Source organism: Gymnoscopelus microlampas (assembly GCF_963454915.1).
Source record: "Gymnoscopelus microlampas genome assembly, chromosome: 20".
Lineage (NCBI taxonomy): Eukaryota > Metazoa > Chordata > Actinopteri > Myctophiformes > Myctophidae > Gymnoscopelus > Gymnoscopelus microlampas.
Window position 1 is genome coordinate 11,036,059 of NC_139957.1, and position 20,180 is coordinate 11,056,238.

Below are 20,180 nucleotides of genomic sequence, written 5' to 3' on the forward strand. Positions count from 1 at the left end.
GATCTACAAGCTCACAGAGCTTGTAGATCTGCTCATTTCTGGGCAAACGTCTAGTTTCTCTTTTGGGGTCTCGAGCTAAAAAAAAAAAACGATTGGCGAACCACTGATATAAAAGGATATGATGATGAATCTCCTCACGGCCCACCCAGTGGGGCCCCCAGCCCACACAGTGAGGCCCTGGGGGCCCACAGCTTTTAGTGGTGTGTTGCCTCCACTGCTCCACCCACGTGTGTCCCCCCCATCCCCACCGCACACCCCCCCCCCCCCAATAACCCACCAGTGGGAGTGCTCCTCCAGCGTCTTGACGGGCTCCTGGACGTTCCTCACGTCCCAGAACTTGACCTTGCAGTCGTCGCCGCAGCTGGCCAGGTAGTACTGACGGTTGGGGTTGAAGTCCACGTCACGCACCAGCTGCCCATGGGCACTCTCTATGCAGTAGATCTGACTGAGAGAGAGAGAGAGAGGGAGAGAGAGAAAAATGTGTTAACACAGCATCACAATCTATTTGAACCACTATTCAAAAATAGCAGATATACAAGCTCACAGCACATTACTTAGTGCCACAATGAGAGCTTGTACATCTTTTGTAAACATCTTTAAAGTATTAAGGTTTATACGGGGGGGTATACGGACAGAGGGAAAGGTGCATGACATAGAGAAACAGAGAGAGAGGAAAAGCAGACAATCAAAAGGAAGAAAGGAATGGAAGGTTGGGATCAGAAGGAAAGAGAGGGAGGTTTGATGGGGAGGAGGGGTGTAAAGAGAGAGAGAGAGAGAGAGAGAGAGAGAGAGAGGGAGAGAGGGAGAGAGAGAGAGAGAGAGAAAGAGAGAGAGAGAGAGAGAGAGAGAGAGAGAGAGAGAGAGAGAGAGAGAGAGAGAGAGAGAGAGAGAGAGAGAGAGAGAGAGAGAGAGAGAGAGAATGACAGGGGTGAGAGAGAGAGAGTTGAAGCAGGGCCACATCATACCATCTCTGTCCATAACCATTGTCCATGTCCAAAACTGTTACTTTTCAGGATTCAAATTCTAAAATAGCTGAAGCAGCAGATCTACAAGAGCTTGAGGATCTGCTGCTTTTGATGATCAAGTAGGGCGTTAATTTATTTTAAAAAAAACACACAAAAAAAATGGATGTAAGAGGTTTCAGCCCGACAGCAACGGCACGTTATTCTTATTACATAAAGAACACAGCCTGAAACCTGTAGGGTTAGAGGAGAGGAGAGGAGAGGAGAGGAGAGGAGAGGAGAGGAGGGGTTTCCTTCCGTCTCTCCTGCCAGTCTCCTCCTCTCTCAGCTCCATTCTCCTCTTTCTCCTTATCTCACCTCCTCATCTCATCTACATCTCTCTTTTGTTTGCCTTCTCAGCTCCAAACCTGCTCTTTCATTATTATTATTTTAAGACCACTACCCTGCTACCCCCACTCTCCTTCTCCTCCTCCTCTCCTCTCCTCTCTCCTGGGTTCTCTAGCACAGAGCAGTGTTTCTCCTTGTCTTTGTTCATCAGAGCTGAATGCCCCATGCGGTGCGCTGTCCCCCCGCTGCTCTGCCACCAGCAGCTACAGCCCCGGCTAGCCGCCCGCCCACTGATCTCATTAGGCAATTAACATGCTAATTAAAAATCTCATTAAAATAAGAGAGGTATACGAAAATGACCCGGGGCGGGACGCCGGGCTTCAATTAGGTCAAGACTACTCGTTCCACTGCCGCTGTGTGTATGCGTACGTGTGTGTGTGTGTGTGTGTGTGTGTGTGTGTGTGTGTGTGTGTGTGTGTGTGTGTGTGTGTGTGTGTGTGTGTGTGTGTGTGTGTGTGTCATCAATGCCACTGGTCCGTGACATTGGTGTCATCAGTACGTGGGGCTTGGTAGTGAACGGCAAGAACACAGGCACAACGCCTCATGGTCGGGGCCTACCGGCATGTTCCGTGGTAGGCTGGCATGGCCACACTAATATCACTGCGTAGGTATTAGTCTGGAATCTCTGTGTGGAACCTGCATTACCAAGGGGCGGATTAAAAAGAAATGCCTCTGGTGATAAACCCGCCCCATATTTGCATACTGGGCCCTGATTGGTCCCTCACTACTCCCCCGTTAAAATCCGTTAGAATGCGCGATGGACTGTTTGTAAACAACGTGCACATGTCCCTGCGTCTATTAGTCCAGACCACGTGTCAAACGGAGCCGCCATGTTTGAGTTCTGACCGTTTATGTTAACATGGGAAATGCGAGGAGAAAAAACTACACAGGTTTTTGTGTGCGCCTTAGAATGGAGGCCGACGGGAAACAAAAAACGGGATCGCACTTCCGGTCGACTTCCGGTGGTGTTACACTGAAAATGGTCCCCCTAGAAAATTGAAAAAAAAAAAAGAAATCGAAAAAAAGGAAAATGCACCCGGACCGTAGCACTACGGTCTCGGCGCTTAACAGTTGGATTTAACGGACCGTAGGACTACGTTCTTGGCGGTTGATGTGTTAATCAACTGATTGAAGCAAAAATAAAAAATCATAGTTTCCGTTTACAGATAGTATATTGTTTAAACTGATGATAGTTTCCTGGTTTACCTGTGATCCTAGTTTACTGAGGCACTTTGTATGTGTTTACCTATATTACTTATCTACCTATTTACCTGTTTACCTATTACTACTAGTTATGTATAAGTCGCTCTGGATACGAGCGTCTGCTAAATGCCTACATTGTAGATTGTAAATATACAGATATATTCATCTTTTTCCGGTGATAAAAGGACAGCTTGTGCGTTTTGGTCAGCTGCCTTATTTTCCCTAGAGAAAATATGGCAAGTGTCCAATAGGCACAAGCTTAAAGTGCCACCACATGCTGACGTGTCATGGCGGCGGGTCATGGAATACACACACACACACACACACACACACACACAGACGTGCTGGGGATGCATTGGTCACATTCACACCTGAGGAGGCCCTGGAGCGCATATATGGGCTCAAAGATGCCACAACACAGAGCGGGATAACAGGGACCTTCATTTCACTGTATGGCAGTGAAACAAACACACACACACACACACACACACACACACACACACACACGGAAATTCTGGGCCGATACAGATGTTTTAAATAACAATTTGGCTGATAGCCGATAACAACATTTGTTTATTGTGTTTTTGTCGTTATTCATTTCCTTTTTGTGCCAATAAATCTTCATTATAAAACATAACTGTTCAGCACAAAATGTACAATATTATATAATACAGTATATACCGTCACTGTCGGGCAGTAACCGTGTTTACGTTTTGTTCATAAATTAAATACAAGAGTGTCGCACAAAACTAGTGAAAGTAGCGGATCTGAGCTGGTAGATCAGCTATTTTCACCCTTTTAAATTGTTTTTTAAAACAATAATAAAAAAACGTTTTTGGATATACAAGGTTTCCATCCGACAGCACAGATATATATATATATATATATATATATATATATATATATATATATATATATATATATATATATATGGAAACCATGTGCTTTAACAGCATGCATTTCCTTAAAAAAAGCTCCATCGATCCAATAGACCCCTTAACAGACGACGTCACACTGGCTCCAAACGTCATACTGGCTCCAAATGAAACCTGTTCTGTCAGGTCTCGCTAGGACGCGCCTCACTAGCCAACACACAAGAGGGGGGTTGGGGTGTGCTGAAACCAGCGCACCCCGAAACAACAGGTTGAGAATTGATTGCATGAAAAAAATCACCTGTGCATTCAGTCTCAATGTTAGTAAACAAATAATTGGTCTATACAACGTTCCTGTTTCAACTTAACCCATTAAAACCGGGAACGCATCTGTGTCACCACGTAAAGCATTATTTTATACTTTGGCTATTGAAAAATAGTAGATGTATACTATTTTGGAAAAATTGTGGAAACATTTTGAAAATCTTTGAATATATACATTTTTAAAGCAAACATTTTTAACTAAAATCTTTGCTCGTGGGTGGGGTCCCTGGTACGAAATATTTTCAGATGGGGGGGTCCGCGGCCAAACATGAAAAAGGCATGAAAAAGTTTGAGCACCACGGATATACAAACATACGTTTTTCAGAAAACTGCTAGGATTTAGAGGAAATCTGTAGAATGGGAAGCTCCGGCCTTAATGGGTTAAAATGATTTCATTTCATTCTCAGGTGGGGGATATTTCATATTTACAGTCCTCCCTCCTCCCTCCCTGTGGCCTCTCCCTGCCACCTTCTCTCTCCCTCTCCCTCGCTCTCTCTCTCTCTGGCTCCAAGGTAAGAGGCGTGACCCCAGGCTGTAGGGTGGCGGGGTGTTAAAACTCAACCCCACTGCGTGAAGGAGGAAATGGAGCAGGAAATTGGGTTAGTTTCACCGTTTCCCCCTCTCTCTCTCTCTCTCTCGCTCCCATGTCTCCAAACACACCCTCCTCTTCCTCCACACGCATGTCTGTGCATGCAGTGCAGGCATGGGGGACAGGCACGTGTGCTCGCACACACACACACACACACACACACACACACACACACACACACGTCCCAGGACTCTACACCATTTACTGGACGAGGAAGTGTGTGTGTGTGTGTGTGTATTTGGGGGAGGAAAGGCCAGCCTCCAGACAGTGTGTAGGGGATTATGGCTGCTGGACGGCCTAAGCCTGCAAACACACTGAATCTAGAGTCATCCAGCCAAGCTAGGCTGGAGGAGGGGGGTGGGGGTATGGGGGGGTATTACACACACCGTTAGGTACACAGTACACACACATCAAAACACACAAACAGGAAATAAACAAAAGCACACACACACATACGCACATATACTGTATATACGTGCGTGAAGATAAAGGAAGATGTAAATAAGTAGAAGGGCAGGTACAAAGATAGAAAAAAAAGTCAGACTACACACACACACACACACACACACACACACACACACATACACACACGCTGCCCCTCCTGGCTCTCTTGCCTTAGTCTGGGTGATAAATCGCTCTGCTGAGGGGATCGACTGGAACTCACACACACACACACACACACACACACACTCAAACACACACACACACACACACACACACACACACACACACACACACACACACACACACACACACACACACACACACACACACACACACACACACACACACACACACACACACACACACACACACACACACACTCCTCTGTTTCTATGGCAACCTCTGTGGGGTGGGTGGGTGGGTAGGTGGGAGGAGGAGGAGAGGAAAAAGGAAAGACAAATGGAAAGAAGAGGGTAATGATTTCATCGCTGATCAGAATTAAATCCTGGCTCAGAGACGAAGAGGGGGGGGGGGTGAGGGTGAGGGGAGGGGGGGACAGCCTGGCACACAACCAGGCATGGAGGAAAGGCCACCGAGTAGCGCATGGGAGGGGGAAGTCTGTCCATGCATAAAAGAAAGGGATCATCGGATCATCAGTCGGTTCTCAAACTGTTTGATTTCATTTCCAAAGACCCCTCGTATCTCCTTATATCAACTTTTTATGTTTTTTGTTTTCGTAAATTAACGCCCTACACTTCATCATACAAGAGTGTCGCACAAAAAGTAGTAAAAAATAGCCGATCTACAAGCTGGCAGTGGCGGCGCGCCCGTGAGCTTGTAGATAGTCCGTTGGGGAAGCGGGCGGAGGAAGTGCTTGAACGAAAGCGGCCGTACCACCAATGTAGAAATACTCTTTTAACCCATTAAGACCTTCTACAAAATGTCTTCTAAATCCTAACGGTTCTCTGATAATCCTATGTTTCTATATCAGGGGTTCTCAACTTTTTCATGTCAAGGGCCCCCAAAATGACATGTATTTGGCCGCGGACCGCCTTCTCAAAATGTTTTGTTCCAGGGACCCCCCAGAAGCAAAGATTTGAGTTACAAATGTTCGCTTTAAAAATACATATATTCAAAGATTTGCAAATGTTCACGATTTTTTCAAAAATAGCAGATCTACAAGCTCATAGCGCGGCACTCGGTGCCGCGCTATGAGCTTGTATATCTGCTATTTTTGAATAGCCAAAGCCAAAGCTATTTTTGAAAATAAACTAATGGTTAAAGTGGTTAAAATCCATTTTACTCGAGTGAAAGGTCAACAAAAGTATTGGCATCAGAACGTGCTAACAGTAGCAAACGGACGTGTTCATCATGCAGAACGGCTCATTCCGCAATCATCATTGGATTTTGTAATTAGCAATGCATTAATTAACGTCTTCATCGCCTTAACCCATTCAATCCGGGAAGGAATCTCTGCCATTTTAGATTTCTTTGGCTGTTCAAAAATAGCAGATATACAATGAGCTTGTAGATCTGCCGTTAAAAGCGAGCATTTGTTAAGTATTTTGTTCCAGGGACCCCCAGAAGCAAAGATTTGAGTTACGAATGGCTTTAATAAAATATATATTGAAAGATTTAAAACAAAATAGCAGATATACAAGCTCATAGTGCGGCACCGATGAGCTTGTATATCTGCTATTTTTTACTAGCCAAAGAAATCTAAAATGACAGAGATGCGTTGCCGGATTAAACGGGTTAATGTTGCAGCTGGTATAAAGGTGGGGCTGGTGTTAATGGCTTTATGTGCTGCTGGGTAGCTTAACTTTACAATAATACAACACCGTTTATCAGTTAATGTATGTTTTGTAATAATAATCTAAATCTGCAAACTAGTAAGCTGTCGAATTGTAGTGGAGTCAAAAAATAAATACAATATTTGCCTCTGAGAAGCAGTGTAGTAGTAGTATGAAGTATCGAAAAATGGAAATACTCAAGGAAAGTAGAACTACCTTTAAATCGTTGCAGTCTGGCAGAAACCTCTTATCTCCACTTTTTGTGTTTTTTCGTAAATGAATGCCCTACTTTTAATTTCACGGTCATACTACAGCGTCACACAAAGGCATCAAAGTAGCAGATCTTCGCACCGTGTTTTGAGGTTGCAGTCAGATCTGATACTTTTGAATTTGACAGTTTTGGTTTCCACCCGACAGAGACGAAATGGTTACTTAATGTTAGTGCTTTGCCGTTTCTTTTTTGGGGTTGTTTGACTGTTGATTATTTTACTCATTTGCTTGTGCTTTTTTTTTTTTTTTTTACATCTCCTTATGTTTTATGTTTTTAAACCTGTAAAGCACTTTGTGACTGTGAAAGGTGCTCTATGAATAAAACGTACAGTACCTGAGTAAATGTACTTAGTTACTTCCTACACATCTAAATACAATCACTTCAGTAGTAACGAAACAGGAAAAGGATTGCTAAAGGAATAGTTCACCCCCAAAAAAATGACTTCAGGAATCACTCACTCGCCCCAAGTGTTGAATTCATAGGGATTTCTTTCTTCCTGTGCCAATAACCCAATATTTGATGACGCAGGAGCAGTAGGAGGCCAGGGCAAAACTATATTAAAAAAAATATCTAAACTAATAAAACAACTCTCACAGTGTAATCACTGGGAGGCCTGCTGATGATCCAGGTTTCAAAGAGAATGTTTTAAATATAGTTTTGCTCTCGTTAAGATTGGCCTCCTGTTAACTTAAATTAGCCAAATATTAGATTATTGGCTCAGGAATGTGCCAAAAAAATAAAATAAAAATATACATCCATGAATTCAAGGCTTCATGGGGTGAGTAATACATGTTTTGCGGTGAACTATTCCTTTAATTTAACTCTGAGAGGGTAGAAATCGCATAGCCCTTAACCACTTAACCGGAGTCCATCAGGGCTCTATGCTAGTGTCTTTTCCCTTTTCTGTTATTGTGGGGAAAGCTTTCGCTGAAAATAGCCGATCGACAAGCTCACAACGCGTCGCAGCACGATGCGCTGTGAGCTTATCGATCCGCTAACACGTCAAACAAAACGTATTCGACGTTCATTCGTAAACGAAGGGGAAAAAAATGCAAATTTGGTCCGATTTTCCTTATCTTTTCCGTTATGAAGGTTATGACGTCTGGTGGCAGGGTTTGCCATCGCTCTGTGACATCGTGAAAAGGTTACCTAAGATTGATCGTCTTGACAGTCTCGGGGGTTAAGAAAGGTCAGCTTTAAATCAGCACGTCGGCATATGTGGAATATTACTATTTCAAAAAGTGGGAAAAAATTACAGGAGATAACAGTAGACACTTTTTTGCATAATGGCCCTGTATTTGAATGTGAAATACGATACTCCTAATAGCTAACACGTTTGCATAATGGCGGGCGTATTTGAATATGTGAATAAAATATGATACGGAACGTTTTATTTATTTATTTCCTTTTTTGCATAATGGTTTACCTTGGGTTCCCTGTAGCATCAGTGAATACTCCTTCAGTGTTTTGTTTTATTATCCGTTTGGTTACTTCTGAGTGTACAAAGGTAACCGAAATGGTCCCTGCGAGAGTATTGCAAGTGGACCCCCAAATAGTTGGTGAAACACTAAGATGTTAATGATAATATGACATTAAAGGTAGGGTAAGAGATTTTCTTTGGTTAAAATAAGTGCTAAATAGCTCTACACTCTGATAGTACTCCTTGCTATAGAGTGTAGCAGGAGTTAGTAACAGGAGTCTCCCTGTCTCTCCAGCTCTTTATTAAACAGAAAATGCATTTTCAGGTCAGGATACCAATTTTGTCCAATCAGGATAGAGAACTCAGACAGGATACAGATTAAACAAGTAACATTGGAAGTGATGACACAAAGAAATTAGCAGACAAAATTGGAAGTGGAACACTAGACAAATTAAGCTGATAAAGTGGGTACTCTCTCCTGATTGGCTGAAATGTTGTCACCAACCTGAAAATGTATTTTTGGTTTATTAAAGAACAGGAGAGACAGGGAGATGCCTGTTACTGAACAAACACTCTATAGCAATGATTACTATCAGAATATAGAGCTTTAACCTGACCAGGCCGATTGTACAAATGTCTTCTAAAACAGTTTTCTAAAACGTATTTTGTTATATCAGTGGTTCTCAAACTTTTTCATGTCAAGGACCCCATCTCAAAATATTTAGTTCCAGGGACCCCCCCAGAAGCAAAGATTTGAGTTACAAATGGCTTTCAAAAATATATATATTCAAAGATTTGCACACATTTTAGCAGCACAAAATAGCAGATCTACAATCTAGTGCAGCACTCGGTGCCCCGCTATGAGCTTGTAGATCTGCTATATTTGAAGCCAAAGTATAAAATAATGGTTAAAGTGGTTAAAATCTAAAATGACATTTGCTTTCCCTGTCTTGATGGATTAACCAAAAAATATCACTTACCCTACCTTAATATTAAAAAAGTGATACCATTAATAACTTAAAAATACACAAGGTTAATTCCAAGGCGGAACACGATCGATTGATTGACCATAAAAAATATTGAAAATGCTCTGAAAATGCCCACCAATCTGACCACTGAACACGCTAGCCGTGTTAAGTGGTAGATGGGTGGGCCGCGAAAGCTTTCAATATTTTCAAGTGGGCCCTGCTCCACAATAGACTGCGAACCCATGGCCTTACAGCATTGGTTCCACTGCCTCAAAGGTCTATTCATTGTCCTTAGTGGTTCTTTTTTGTATCCATTTGTAACTCTGAGAGTTGTACGAATGTAACCACACGGACCCGTGCTAAGGATTTTTAGCATGGTGTTTCAGATGGTTTCTTACAGAATAGAAGAGGGTCTGCTGTCTGCCTGGTTGAGGGGTTTCTGACAGTCGTCAGTGTAAGAGGAAGACAGCTGGCTTTTAACCTGGGCTCTGAAGGGGCCAAACAGCACCGCTATCAATCACCACTTCTCTGTTCCCCTTTCCATCTGCTTTCACTCCATCACACACACACACGCACACACACACACACACACACACACACACACACACACACACACACACACACACACACACACACACACACACACACACACACACACACACACACACACACACACACACACACACACACACACACACACACACACACACACACACACACACACACACACACACACTCATGTTTGAATGACTATAGTTGCGAGGACATCAACACATTGAAAGTAGCAAAAAAATTGCAGAAAAAATATCACTTCTAAAAAGCTCACAATAACCATTGCGCTGTGACGTGAGCTTGCACAGCAGTATGAAATATGGAAAACTCTAACCCCAACCCCTTAACCTCTAAATGTCTAATACTAACCATAATCTGAATCTTTCCCTTTTTTTCCCTTCCTTTTTTTTGTGAGGTCAAAGAAAATGTGTCCTCACAATAACAATTTCTCAAAATTCTACTATACTTGTGGGGACATTAGACCCTCACTAATATAGTAACACACACACACACACACACACACACACACACACACACACACACACACACACACACACACACACACACACACACACACACACACACACACACACACACACACACACACACACACACACACACACACTCCACAACAGGGGAGGTGTTGTGGAGCCATGCTTCACTGCAGCACAGCACTGCTTTTCAGTATGCACCCTGCAGTGCATGGTATGGCCGCAGGCCTGACAGCCTCTGCACGCTTCATTCTGTGTGTGTGTGTGTGTGTGTGTGTGTGTGTGTGTGTGTGTGTGTGTGTGTGTGTGTGTGTGTGTGTGTGTGTGTGTGTGTGTGTGTTTCCCCCATAATGTGGTCTGTTGGTGCAAACAGGAATTTGGGGGTGAAACACTATAAGAACATCCCTAGTGACACCCACGCACGCACGCATGCACGCACACGCAGTACTGCAAGCCTTAGCTAGCCTAATCAAGGTCTCAAAGCACCCAGTGCACCAGTGAATGCCATACTGTACTGTATACACTCCACAAACTAATACAACGCTGTTATTTCATTATTATTCTACAGTACAAACACATCAGGACGTTGTGAAAGAACGTTGGGAGAATTTATGCTTTCTATTTTTGAGGACGGCCGAATGATAGGTGCAATTACAGATGATGCTAGCATAAAACATAATCATTTCCTTCCCTCAAGAATGCAAACATTATCAGATTTTGTAAAACAGCCAAATCCTGAGGGTGGATTTAACTCAGAGTGTAAAAAGGGACTCTCAAAGGTCTTTTATGGGGATTCTGCTGTATAGTCTCTATATGGCTTTTAAAGGTAGGGTAAGCGATGTTTTTTTGTTTAAATCTGTTCAGTGGGTTAGGTATAGGGTTAGTTAGTGTTAAGTATATATTCTGATAGTACTCATTGCTATATAATGTAGAGTGTTTGTTCAGTAACAGGAGTCTCCATGTCTCTCCAGCTCATTATTAAACAGAAAATGCATTTTTATCCAATCAGGATAGAGAACTCAGACACGATACAGATTAAACAACTGAAAATGAGAGTGATGACACAATTAACTGGAACTGGAAAACTATAAATGCTATGCAAAACGATGCTATGCTGATAAATGGGCTCTCCTCTGATTGGCTGAAATTGGCAACACACCTGTAGAGAGGGGGAGACCCCCTGTCACTGAACAAACACTCTATAGCAATGATTATTATCAGAATATAGAGCTTTAACCTAACAAAACACGTTTTGTTTGAACAGAAGAAATATCACTTACCCTACCTTTAACGTAAACTTTTATTTGGTACAGTTTCAAGTACACAATTGTTCCTTTACTTAGATACATTTTTTGTTTTCAAATATGATGCTTTGTATGGTCCTGTTAATATGAACCTTCCAGCAATATCTTTAAAAGATGCATCATTATTAGTCCTCATTAGAGGATTATTAAGGCTGATTACAGTCAAATGTATCTATTTGTAACTGAAAGACAGTACAAAATATCCATTTGGCTACATTTGTACCCTCTCAGAGTTAAATTAAGGATCAGGATTGCATAGTGTTAGCTGTAAACATGTGGGCTAATTGGCCCTCATCAAGCCAATGCTGCAAAGGTCTCTTACACTACGCCTTTTTGTGACCTATGGCACGTAAAGCCCATGACCTTTTGAGAACATACAAATTACGCCCCAAATCACAACTTCACAACCATACAATAGGAAGCAGCGTATCGTCGCAGTCAGGCGGAAACCTCGCATATCCATTTTTTAACGTTTTATGTTTTTGCGTAAATTAACGCCCTACCTCATCGTACAGGAGCGTGCATAAAAGTCGTGAAAATAGCAGATCTACAAGCTCAGAGCTTGTAGATTGTCTACAAGCTCTGTTGTTTTGAATGTTTTTCAAAACAATGATAAAAAAGGAACGGTTTTGGACAAGGTTTCCAGTCAAACAACAAATGGAACCAAATGGACCCGCTTGCCTGCTTGCAGGTCCATTTGGTTCCATTTCAGTTAAGAGGGATTTAAAGGGATATTTCACTTTCAAACATCTCATTTTAGCGTCTATTCAGGCCTTTGTGAGCACCCGAGACAGTTTATAAGTTGCTTGATTCAGTATTGAGATATTTGACATTCATTTTATCAGACACACCCCCTTACCATTTTCACTTCAAACTTAACATTTTAACTGTGATAGATTCATCTAAAACACCCGTCCTTGGTTCTGGTGAGACTGATATTGTCACGTGAGGGGGCCGTGGTTTTTTCAATTACTTTTTTCATTTATTTTATTTTATCTTGTTCTATTTTTATTTATTTTTTCAAAAATAAATGAAAAAAGTAATTGAAAAAAACCATGCCCCCCCTCATGCATTAGAAGGACAATATCAGTCACCAGAACCAAGGACGTGTGCTTTCCTTGAATCATAACATGAATCTAAAATGGAGTTTGAAGGTACAAGGGGTTTGTGTAGGAAAGGGTCTGATAAAATGAATATCAAATATCTAAATTCTGAATCAAGCAACTTAAAAACAGCCTGGGGTGCTCACAAAAGCCTGAGAGTAGACGTCAAAATGACTCCAAACACGTCTGAAAGTGAAATATCACTTTAAGACGGAGGGATATTTTACAGTGCATTTCTTTGAGCTGGGGGAAGACAGCGGGGCTGGAGAAGCCTGTGCTATATCGTCTCTGTCGGGTGGAAACCTCATAAGTCCAAAACTGTTACTTTTTAGGATTAAAATGCACAAGCATCAAAAGTAGCAGATCGACAAGCTCGAAACGCGTCGCTTCGCGCCGCGTTTCGAGCTTGTAGATCTGCTACTTTTCATGCTTTTGTGTGACGCTGTAGTATGATCACGTAGGGCGTGAATTTACGAAAAAACACAAACAGTTAAAATGTGGAGATAAGAGGTTTCTGCCCGACGGCAACGCTATTCTCCAGGGTGTTGGATAACTAGCTGGAGGAGAGGCGGTATGTGGTGCTGTGTGCTGAGATGCTCTCTCACCCTCCCTCCCCCGTTGTCCTTGTTCTTGACCAGGGCAGGCTTGTTTGGGCTGCCTCGCTGTGTGACAAGCTCTGAGTCTATGGAGGGGAGGGGAGTGTGTGGGAGGGGAGGGGAGAGGAGAGGAGAGGAGAGGAGAGGAGAGGAGAGGAGAGGAGGCAAATTGGGATGGAACAGAGCTAAGAAAAGGAAAAGCGAGGAGAAAAGGACAGGAGAAGGAGCGAGGAAAGGATGCAATACGTGTGTGTTTGCACGCACGCGCGCACGTGTGTGTGTGTGCGTCCGTGTGTATGAGAGTGTTTGGGGAGACACCTCAGAGGTCATCTGAGGAGCCACTGGACCGTGCTGAGAGGCTGCCATCACACAGCTGCCATACCAACTGTACACACACACACACACAAACGATGACTCACTGAGCTCATTCACACTCACACCTTCACAAACCTTTTGCATTCACACTCTTCTCTTACTCTGTCCCCATGTATGAGCATACACACACACACACACACACACACACACACACACACACACACACACACAGAGAGTACGTGTCCTTGGTATCATTGTGTTCGTGCCAAAGCTAAAACCTAATACATTCTCTCCTGGCATACATGCCACACATATCTGACACAGAGGAATCTAAAGACATTCACCTATACAGCCAATGCAGTGTAAATCTGAACAATGACAAGAAAGCAAAACAGTAACACCCTTTGCGTTCATTTAACTCTGAGAGAGTACAAATACGGGTTCATTTGGTAAATGAACGAACACATTTTACAGTGTAAAGGCCACATTTTTGGAACATTCAATATCAATCATTAATGTACAACGAAAAATATTTGTCCTATTATTTGTTGCATTTCATTCATGTTTCTCACCTGTTGATGATGATAATGGTGATAATGGAATTCTTCCAACAACATAAAAAATACCCCTACAAAATGTTGCTTTTGTTTTACTCATCAAAGACAGGTATTCATCTTGATTAAAAAAATTGCCGTCATCAATGTGCATATCAAAATAATAATCTTTATAATGTTGTCAATAATCACAGCCCTTAGCCCCCTCTGGTGGTACAACATTGTGGTTAAGTGGTGACGTTAGTTAGATTTTCATCTTAACGTATAATTACGTTTATGATCATTATCAGAGATGTTGCGTTGCCGCCCTGTATGTTCTGCTCGTGCCCAGAGCCAAACCAGCACCTGAACCTAACATGCATCTTTAAAGGCACAGTATGTAACTTTGCCATGTTTATATACTGTAACAAAATAATATATACATTTTTGTCTCCGCCAGGCCGAAGTCATGATGGAATGATGATGTCAGTGTATCATCTGATCTTCATCTAGGCTCCTATCTGCATCCAAGATATATTTTCACACCATCTCTCTCTCTCTCTCTCTCTCTCTCTCTCTCTCTATCCCTCTCTCTCTCTCTCTCACACTCACCCCTCCCCTCTCTCAATTTTGCTGGCACTTTGCCGTTATCATAGCGATCGATAGCAAGGTGATTATTATTCCTGTAGCAGAACCCACACACACACACACACACACACACACACACACACACACACAGGCACATACACAATATTATGGTCACACAGATAGCGGAAACCTGCACACACATGAATTTGTATGCATATGCACACACACACACACACACACACACTCGATCGCACATACACACAGGCACATACTATATTAGCGCATGAACACATGATTATATAGTCACAGAGATGTGGACACACACACACACACACACACACACACACACACACACACACACACACACACACACACACACACACACACACACACACACACACACACACACACACACACACACACACACACACACACACACACACACACACACAGAGGTCGTAAGGTCAGGCGTTACATGGCGAGTGTGTGCTTGTACACGCTCTCCATGTCAAACAGGACCATTAAGCCAGTGTGTCTCATGCACTCTATCTTGTGTTAGAGAAAACTACAGGTACGTTTTAATTAGATCCGTGAACCACATCAAGGATGCAGGAAGGGCCGTTACGTAACAGGGACAATGGGGGGGGGGTGTTCAGAAAGACGCATTGCTGTCTCTGAAGGATCTACACGGTACTGATGATAGTCACTACAATGCATTCTGTGTGTGTTGACCCATTAAGACCTGAGGCTGATTCTAAAAATGCCTTCTAAACCAGTAGAATCTTTCAAGATTCTACTTCTTGAAAAAAATTAAAATAGCAGATGTACAAGCTCGCAGCGCGGCACGAAGTGTCGCGCTGTGAGCTTGTACATCTGCTATTTTTGAATAGCCAACGCAAAAATCTAAAATGACACAGATGCTTTCCCGGTTTTAATGGGTTAAAACACCTGTTAATGCACCGCTATAATGTGTATAATTCTCATGTCAAGGGCCCCAAATTGTGTATTTGGCCGCGGACCCCCATCTTATAAGATGTTGTGCCAGGGACCCCCATAAGAGAAGATTTGTGTTGATTTTTCAAATAAATAATTGCCGATCTACAAGCTCACAACGCATCTCCTCACGACGTGTTGTGATATTATAGATCGGTATTCGAATAGCCAAAGTATAAAATAGTGCATGATGCTATATTAACTCAATTTGCCGGGGACCCCCTGGTAACCTCTTCAAGAACCACTGGGGGTCCCCGGACCCCACTTTGAGAACCGCTGCATTTGAGTGCCGTGTAGCATGTGGAAATAGATACAGTATATAATGTTTCATTCAGATCACAGACTCGAGCGTTGGTTAACAATACTGAGTATTTGCATTTTGTTTTACATTATAAGCTTGACCTTGGCCTCCTACAGATTACAGCAGCACCAATAATGAACCTTTCCGATAATGGCAATTAAAACTAACTTTTGACGACCTTCGCACAAAGTTAACAATTCACGGTTTAACCCATTCAAACCTCTGTGTAACCACTTTAACCATTATTTTATACTTCGGCTATTTAAAAATAGCAGATCTACAAGCTCATAGCGCGGCACCGAGTGCCGCGCTATGAGCTTGTAGATCTGCTATTTTTGAAGAATCGTGAACATTTTTGCAAATCTTTGAATATATATCTTATTAAAGCATTTTTTTAAAAACATTTTTAACTGAAATATTTGCTTCCGGGGGTCCCTGGAACAACATATTTTGAGATGGGGGTCCGCGGCCAAATACAATACAATTTTGGTGGTCCTTGACATGAAACACTTTGAGAAACACCGACATAGAAATATAGGTTTTTCAGAAAACTGCTAGGATTTAGAAGACATTTTTAGAATGGGCTTCAGGTCGTACTGGGTTAAGCGTTCAGGCGCTCTTATCCAGGGAGACTATACAGTACGTGCGAGATTGTGTGAATGGCAGGAATCCAACAAACAACAGGGTAAACAGTCAAGAGAGCTCTCGCCTTTCGACCACAAGGTCATAGGTTTGATCCCGGGCATCGCCAACTCAGCGTATGAGTAGCACGGCTTGGGTGCGGTAAATACTGGGACCTGATGGTAGGTGTTGCGCTCCACACCAGCAATCCATCTCCCAGGGGTCTGTCTTTCTAGCGCATTGTCAAACGGGGATAGACTACCGCGCTCTGGCTAATGTCGACAATAAGCCTCTCCAACCTACTCATTTTTGGTCAAGCGGCATCTGTCCATTGACGCCCTACTTCGTGGTACAAGAGTGTCACACATAAGTAGCAAAAATATGACAAACTCACATGTGTTGCGATGCATTATAAGCTAGTAGATTGTCTATTCCTGCCATTTTAGGTACATTTGCAAAGTGAAAGTGGTTAAATGTGTGTGTGGGTTTTTATAAATATTGAACCAATGAAAAGTATTAACTCATTGAGTGCCATTAACGTGTTTCACATTTTTTTACCGCTATGGTGCAACGTGTCATTAACGTGTTTCACGTGTTTTTGAAAAAAATTGAAAAAATAAATAAATAAATAAAATGTTTATTTTTTCAGAACCCAATATATCATTATCTGAAGATTTGCAGCTCCATCCACTCCTTGTTTAACTTATTTAAAAAAAGGCTCTATCTCGCTTCCTAAGCACTTTTTTTTTTACTTTGAAAAAAAAGAAGAAATCTAAATCGTACTGGCCAGAAATAGCCAGAAATAATTCGGCCACTCAATGAGTTAAGAAGAGCGACATACAAGGTTTCCACCCGAACAGCAACAATATTATACATATCTTTGCTGTCGGGCAGAAACATCCTATCTCAATATTCTAACTTTTTTGTGTTTTTTCGAAAATTAACGCCCTGCTTGATCACACTAAAAATGTGTGCGCCACACATTTCGAGCTTGTCGAGCTGTTACTTTAGCTGTTTTTGAATTTGAATCCTGAAAAGTCACAGTTTTGGACATGTGAGGTTTCCACCCAACAGAGGCGATACACTACATTACATTACATTACAGTCATTTAGCAGACGCTTTTATCCAAAGCGACTTACAATAAGTGCATTCAACGTAGGTAGGGAACGAAACTACTAATCACCAGAAGTCTTAAGTGCATTTTCTGCTAAAACAAGCAACTAAGAGTATACCTAGCGCTAAGGTAAAAGTGCTTTCTTAAACAGATGATACAAATAGCAAAATCAATGAGCAAGAGCTGAAACAAATAATATACTGTACACATCTAAACATACACAGTGGCGTGCACAGACATTTTGAGGGGCAGGTACTCAAGTAAATTATACTTTTTTTTGTTTACTTGGTCTGCTCTTTTTTCCCTCTACCCCTATACCTCTTTGCCAAAAATAGCCGATCTACAAGCCCACAACGCCTCGCGCTGCGAGGCGTTGTGGGCTTGTAGATCTGCTATCTGCTATTATAAGGGATGCTAGGTTTCGAGTGGTTATGGTAAAAAGAAAAATCATATCACATAAAGATTTGGCGGACCCCCTGTAGTAACTCTGAGGACCCCCTAGGGGTCCCGGACCCCCTGTTGAAGACCCCTGCTGTAAACTGAAGAAAGAAAAAAAAGGGCACTTCTGGTCAAGAGGCAAAGGGCAGCACCACCTAGAGTCTATCTGTGCACGTCCCTGAACATACACAAGTTAAGTTGGTTGAATGTAGCTCACCTCATGGTGCGCAGGTCCCAGCCGCGTATGGCCGTGTCGTTGGCGGTGGCGAGCTGGCTGCAGTTGTGATGCGGGCTCCACTTGCCGGAGGTGAACTTGAGCTGACCTTTGCCCTCCAGAGTTGCAGTGCTGGAGATCTGGAGCCGCGGGGGGAGATACAAGATGAATCTAATGAATAATTCTCATTATGAGACCAGAATCTCATCAAAATATCAACTAGTAATGAGCTCATCGACTGCAGCGACACGTCCGATACATTACTATTACTTTCACACGCTCTAGGTACAGTAGGTAGGTAGGTAGGTATATAGGTAGATAGATAGAGATTTTACTATTAACTGTGACATTAAAATGTCGCAATTAATTAATTGTAGAGGCTCAGTATAATCTTGATTAAAAATAATAATAATAATTCTCTACTCGTGTCTAAAAGAAATGTACTGTACATGGATGTTTAAACATGTAGCTTTTATCTACTTCCAAAGACATTATATTTTGTATGTGGCTACTATTAATTTTGATACTGCATTATTTGTGTTTTGAAAAGCAGCAATTAAAAGCCAACAAAGACATTTTGTGAGGAAAATATAATAAAACTTGTTTCATTATATATATACAAACACATATATATTCAAAAAATGAAATTAAAGATAAATATACATGTAATAATCGTGATGATTATTTCTCCAACTAGTTATTTTCCTAATAAAGTCATTTTTATTTGTTGTGTTTTTTGTAAAGCGACTTTGAGTATCTACAACAGTGGTTCTCAAACGTCTTTATGTCAAGGACCCCCCAAATGATATGTACTTGGCTGCGGACCCTCATCTCAAAAGTATTTTGTGCCAGGGACCCCCAGAAGAGAAGATTTGTGTTAAAAGGTTTGATTTACAAATACATATTCAAAGATTTGCACATATTTTCATGATCATTTCTTTTTTTGCAGATCTACAAGCTCCTTGCAAATGACCATGTATATTTTGAATAGCCAAAGTATAAAGTATGGTTAAAGTGGTTAAAATGATTGTGATGCTATATTAACTACTTTTGCTGGGGACCCCCTGGGGACCCCCCACAAGGACCCCTGGGGGTCCCCAGACCCCACTTTGAAAACCAATGATCTAGAAAAGCATGTATCATTATTATTATAATTATTGTTATAATGTTCCTGCAACGTGCGGTCGACACAAAGACCACACAAATCATTTGTTCAAAGAAGACGGCGCGCGCGGCCACAAAGAAAAGCCCCTCTTCAAGGTCAGAGCATTAGCACGGTGGTGCCAGCTGACCGCGGCGCAGCGTGGCCTCACGCAGCATATGGATCGCTGTGTTCTGAATGCCTGACAGCACATGAGTGTTATTGACAGGAACCCATATGGTCCTGCCCCCCCTCCCACTCCAGGCGTGAGCAGACCCCGGAGGCAACGAGCATGTACCTGTCTCTGCTCTGTTCATCCCGCTGCTAAGTCAATGATGGAAGAAGTACTCCACTTTTTTTTTTTTTTTTAACTCAAGTAAAAGTATCAATACCGCTGTAAGGTACTGTAGAAATATATAGACAAGTAAAAAGGTCCGGTATTAAAGATTTCACTTGAGTAAAAGTAGCAAAATTATATATTTTTTCAAATGTATAAAATAAATCCTTAAAAAATGAAGATCTACAAGCCCAAAATATACAGTATAGGGCTGAAGTGGTTAATGTATATTTTGTAATAATAATAAAAACTCTAAAAAGTAACTATAGTGGCCTGGGCCGTGGCGTCGCGGTCCAGGCACCCTG

At 42.1% G+C, this 20,180-nt stretch overlaps 1 protein-coding gene across 1 annotated transcript in view; it reads right to left on the reverse strand.

Moving 5' to 3' along the window:
- The window catches only part of eipr1 (EARP complex and GARP complex interacting protein 1), an 81,453-nt gene that overhangs the window by 12,894 nt on the left and 48,379 nt on the right, over positions 1-20,180 (reverse strand). The window contains exons 6-7 of the mRNA XM_084044946.1: positions 18,401-18,537; positions 278-445 (exon numbers count right to left, since the gene is read on the reverse strand). Coding sequence (XP_083901072.1) covers positions 278-445; positions 18,401-18,537 — 305 coding nt within the window. The remainder of the gene's footprint in view (positions 1-277; positions 446-18,400; positions 18,538-20,180) is intronic.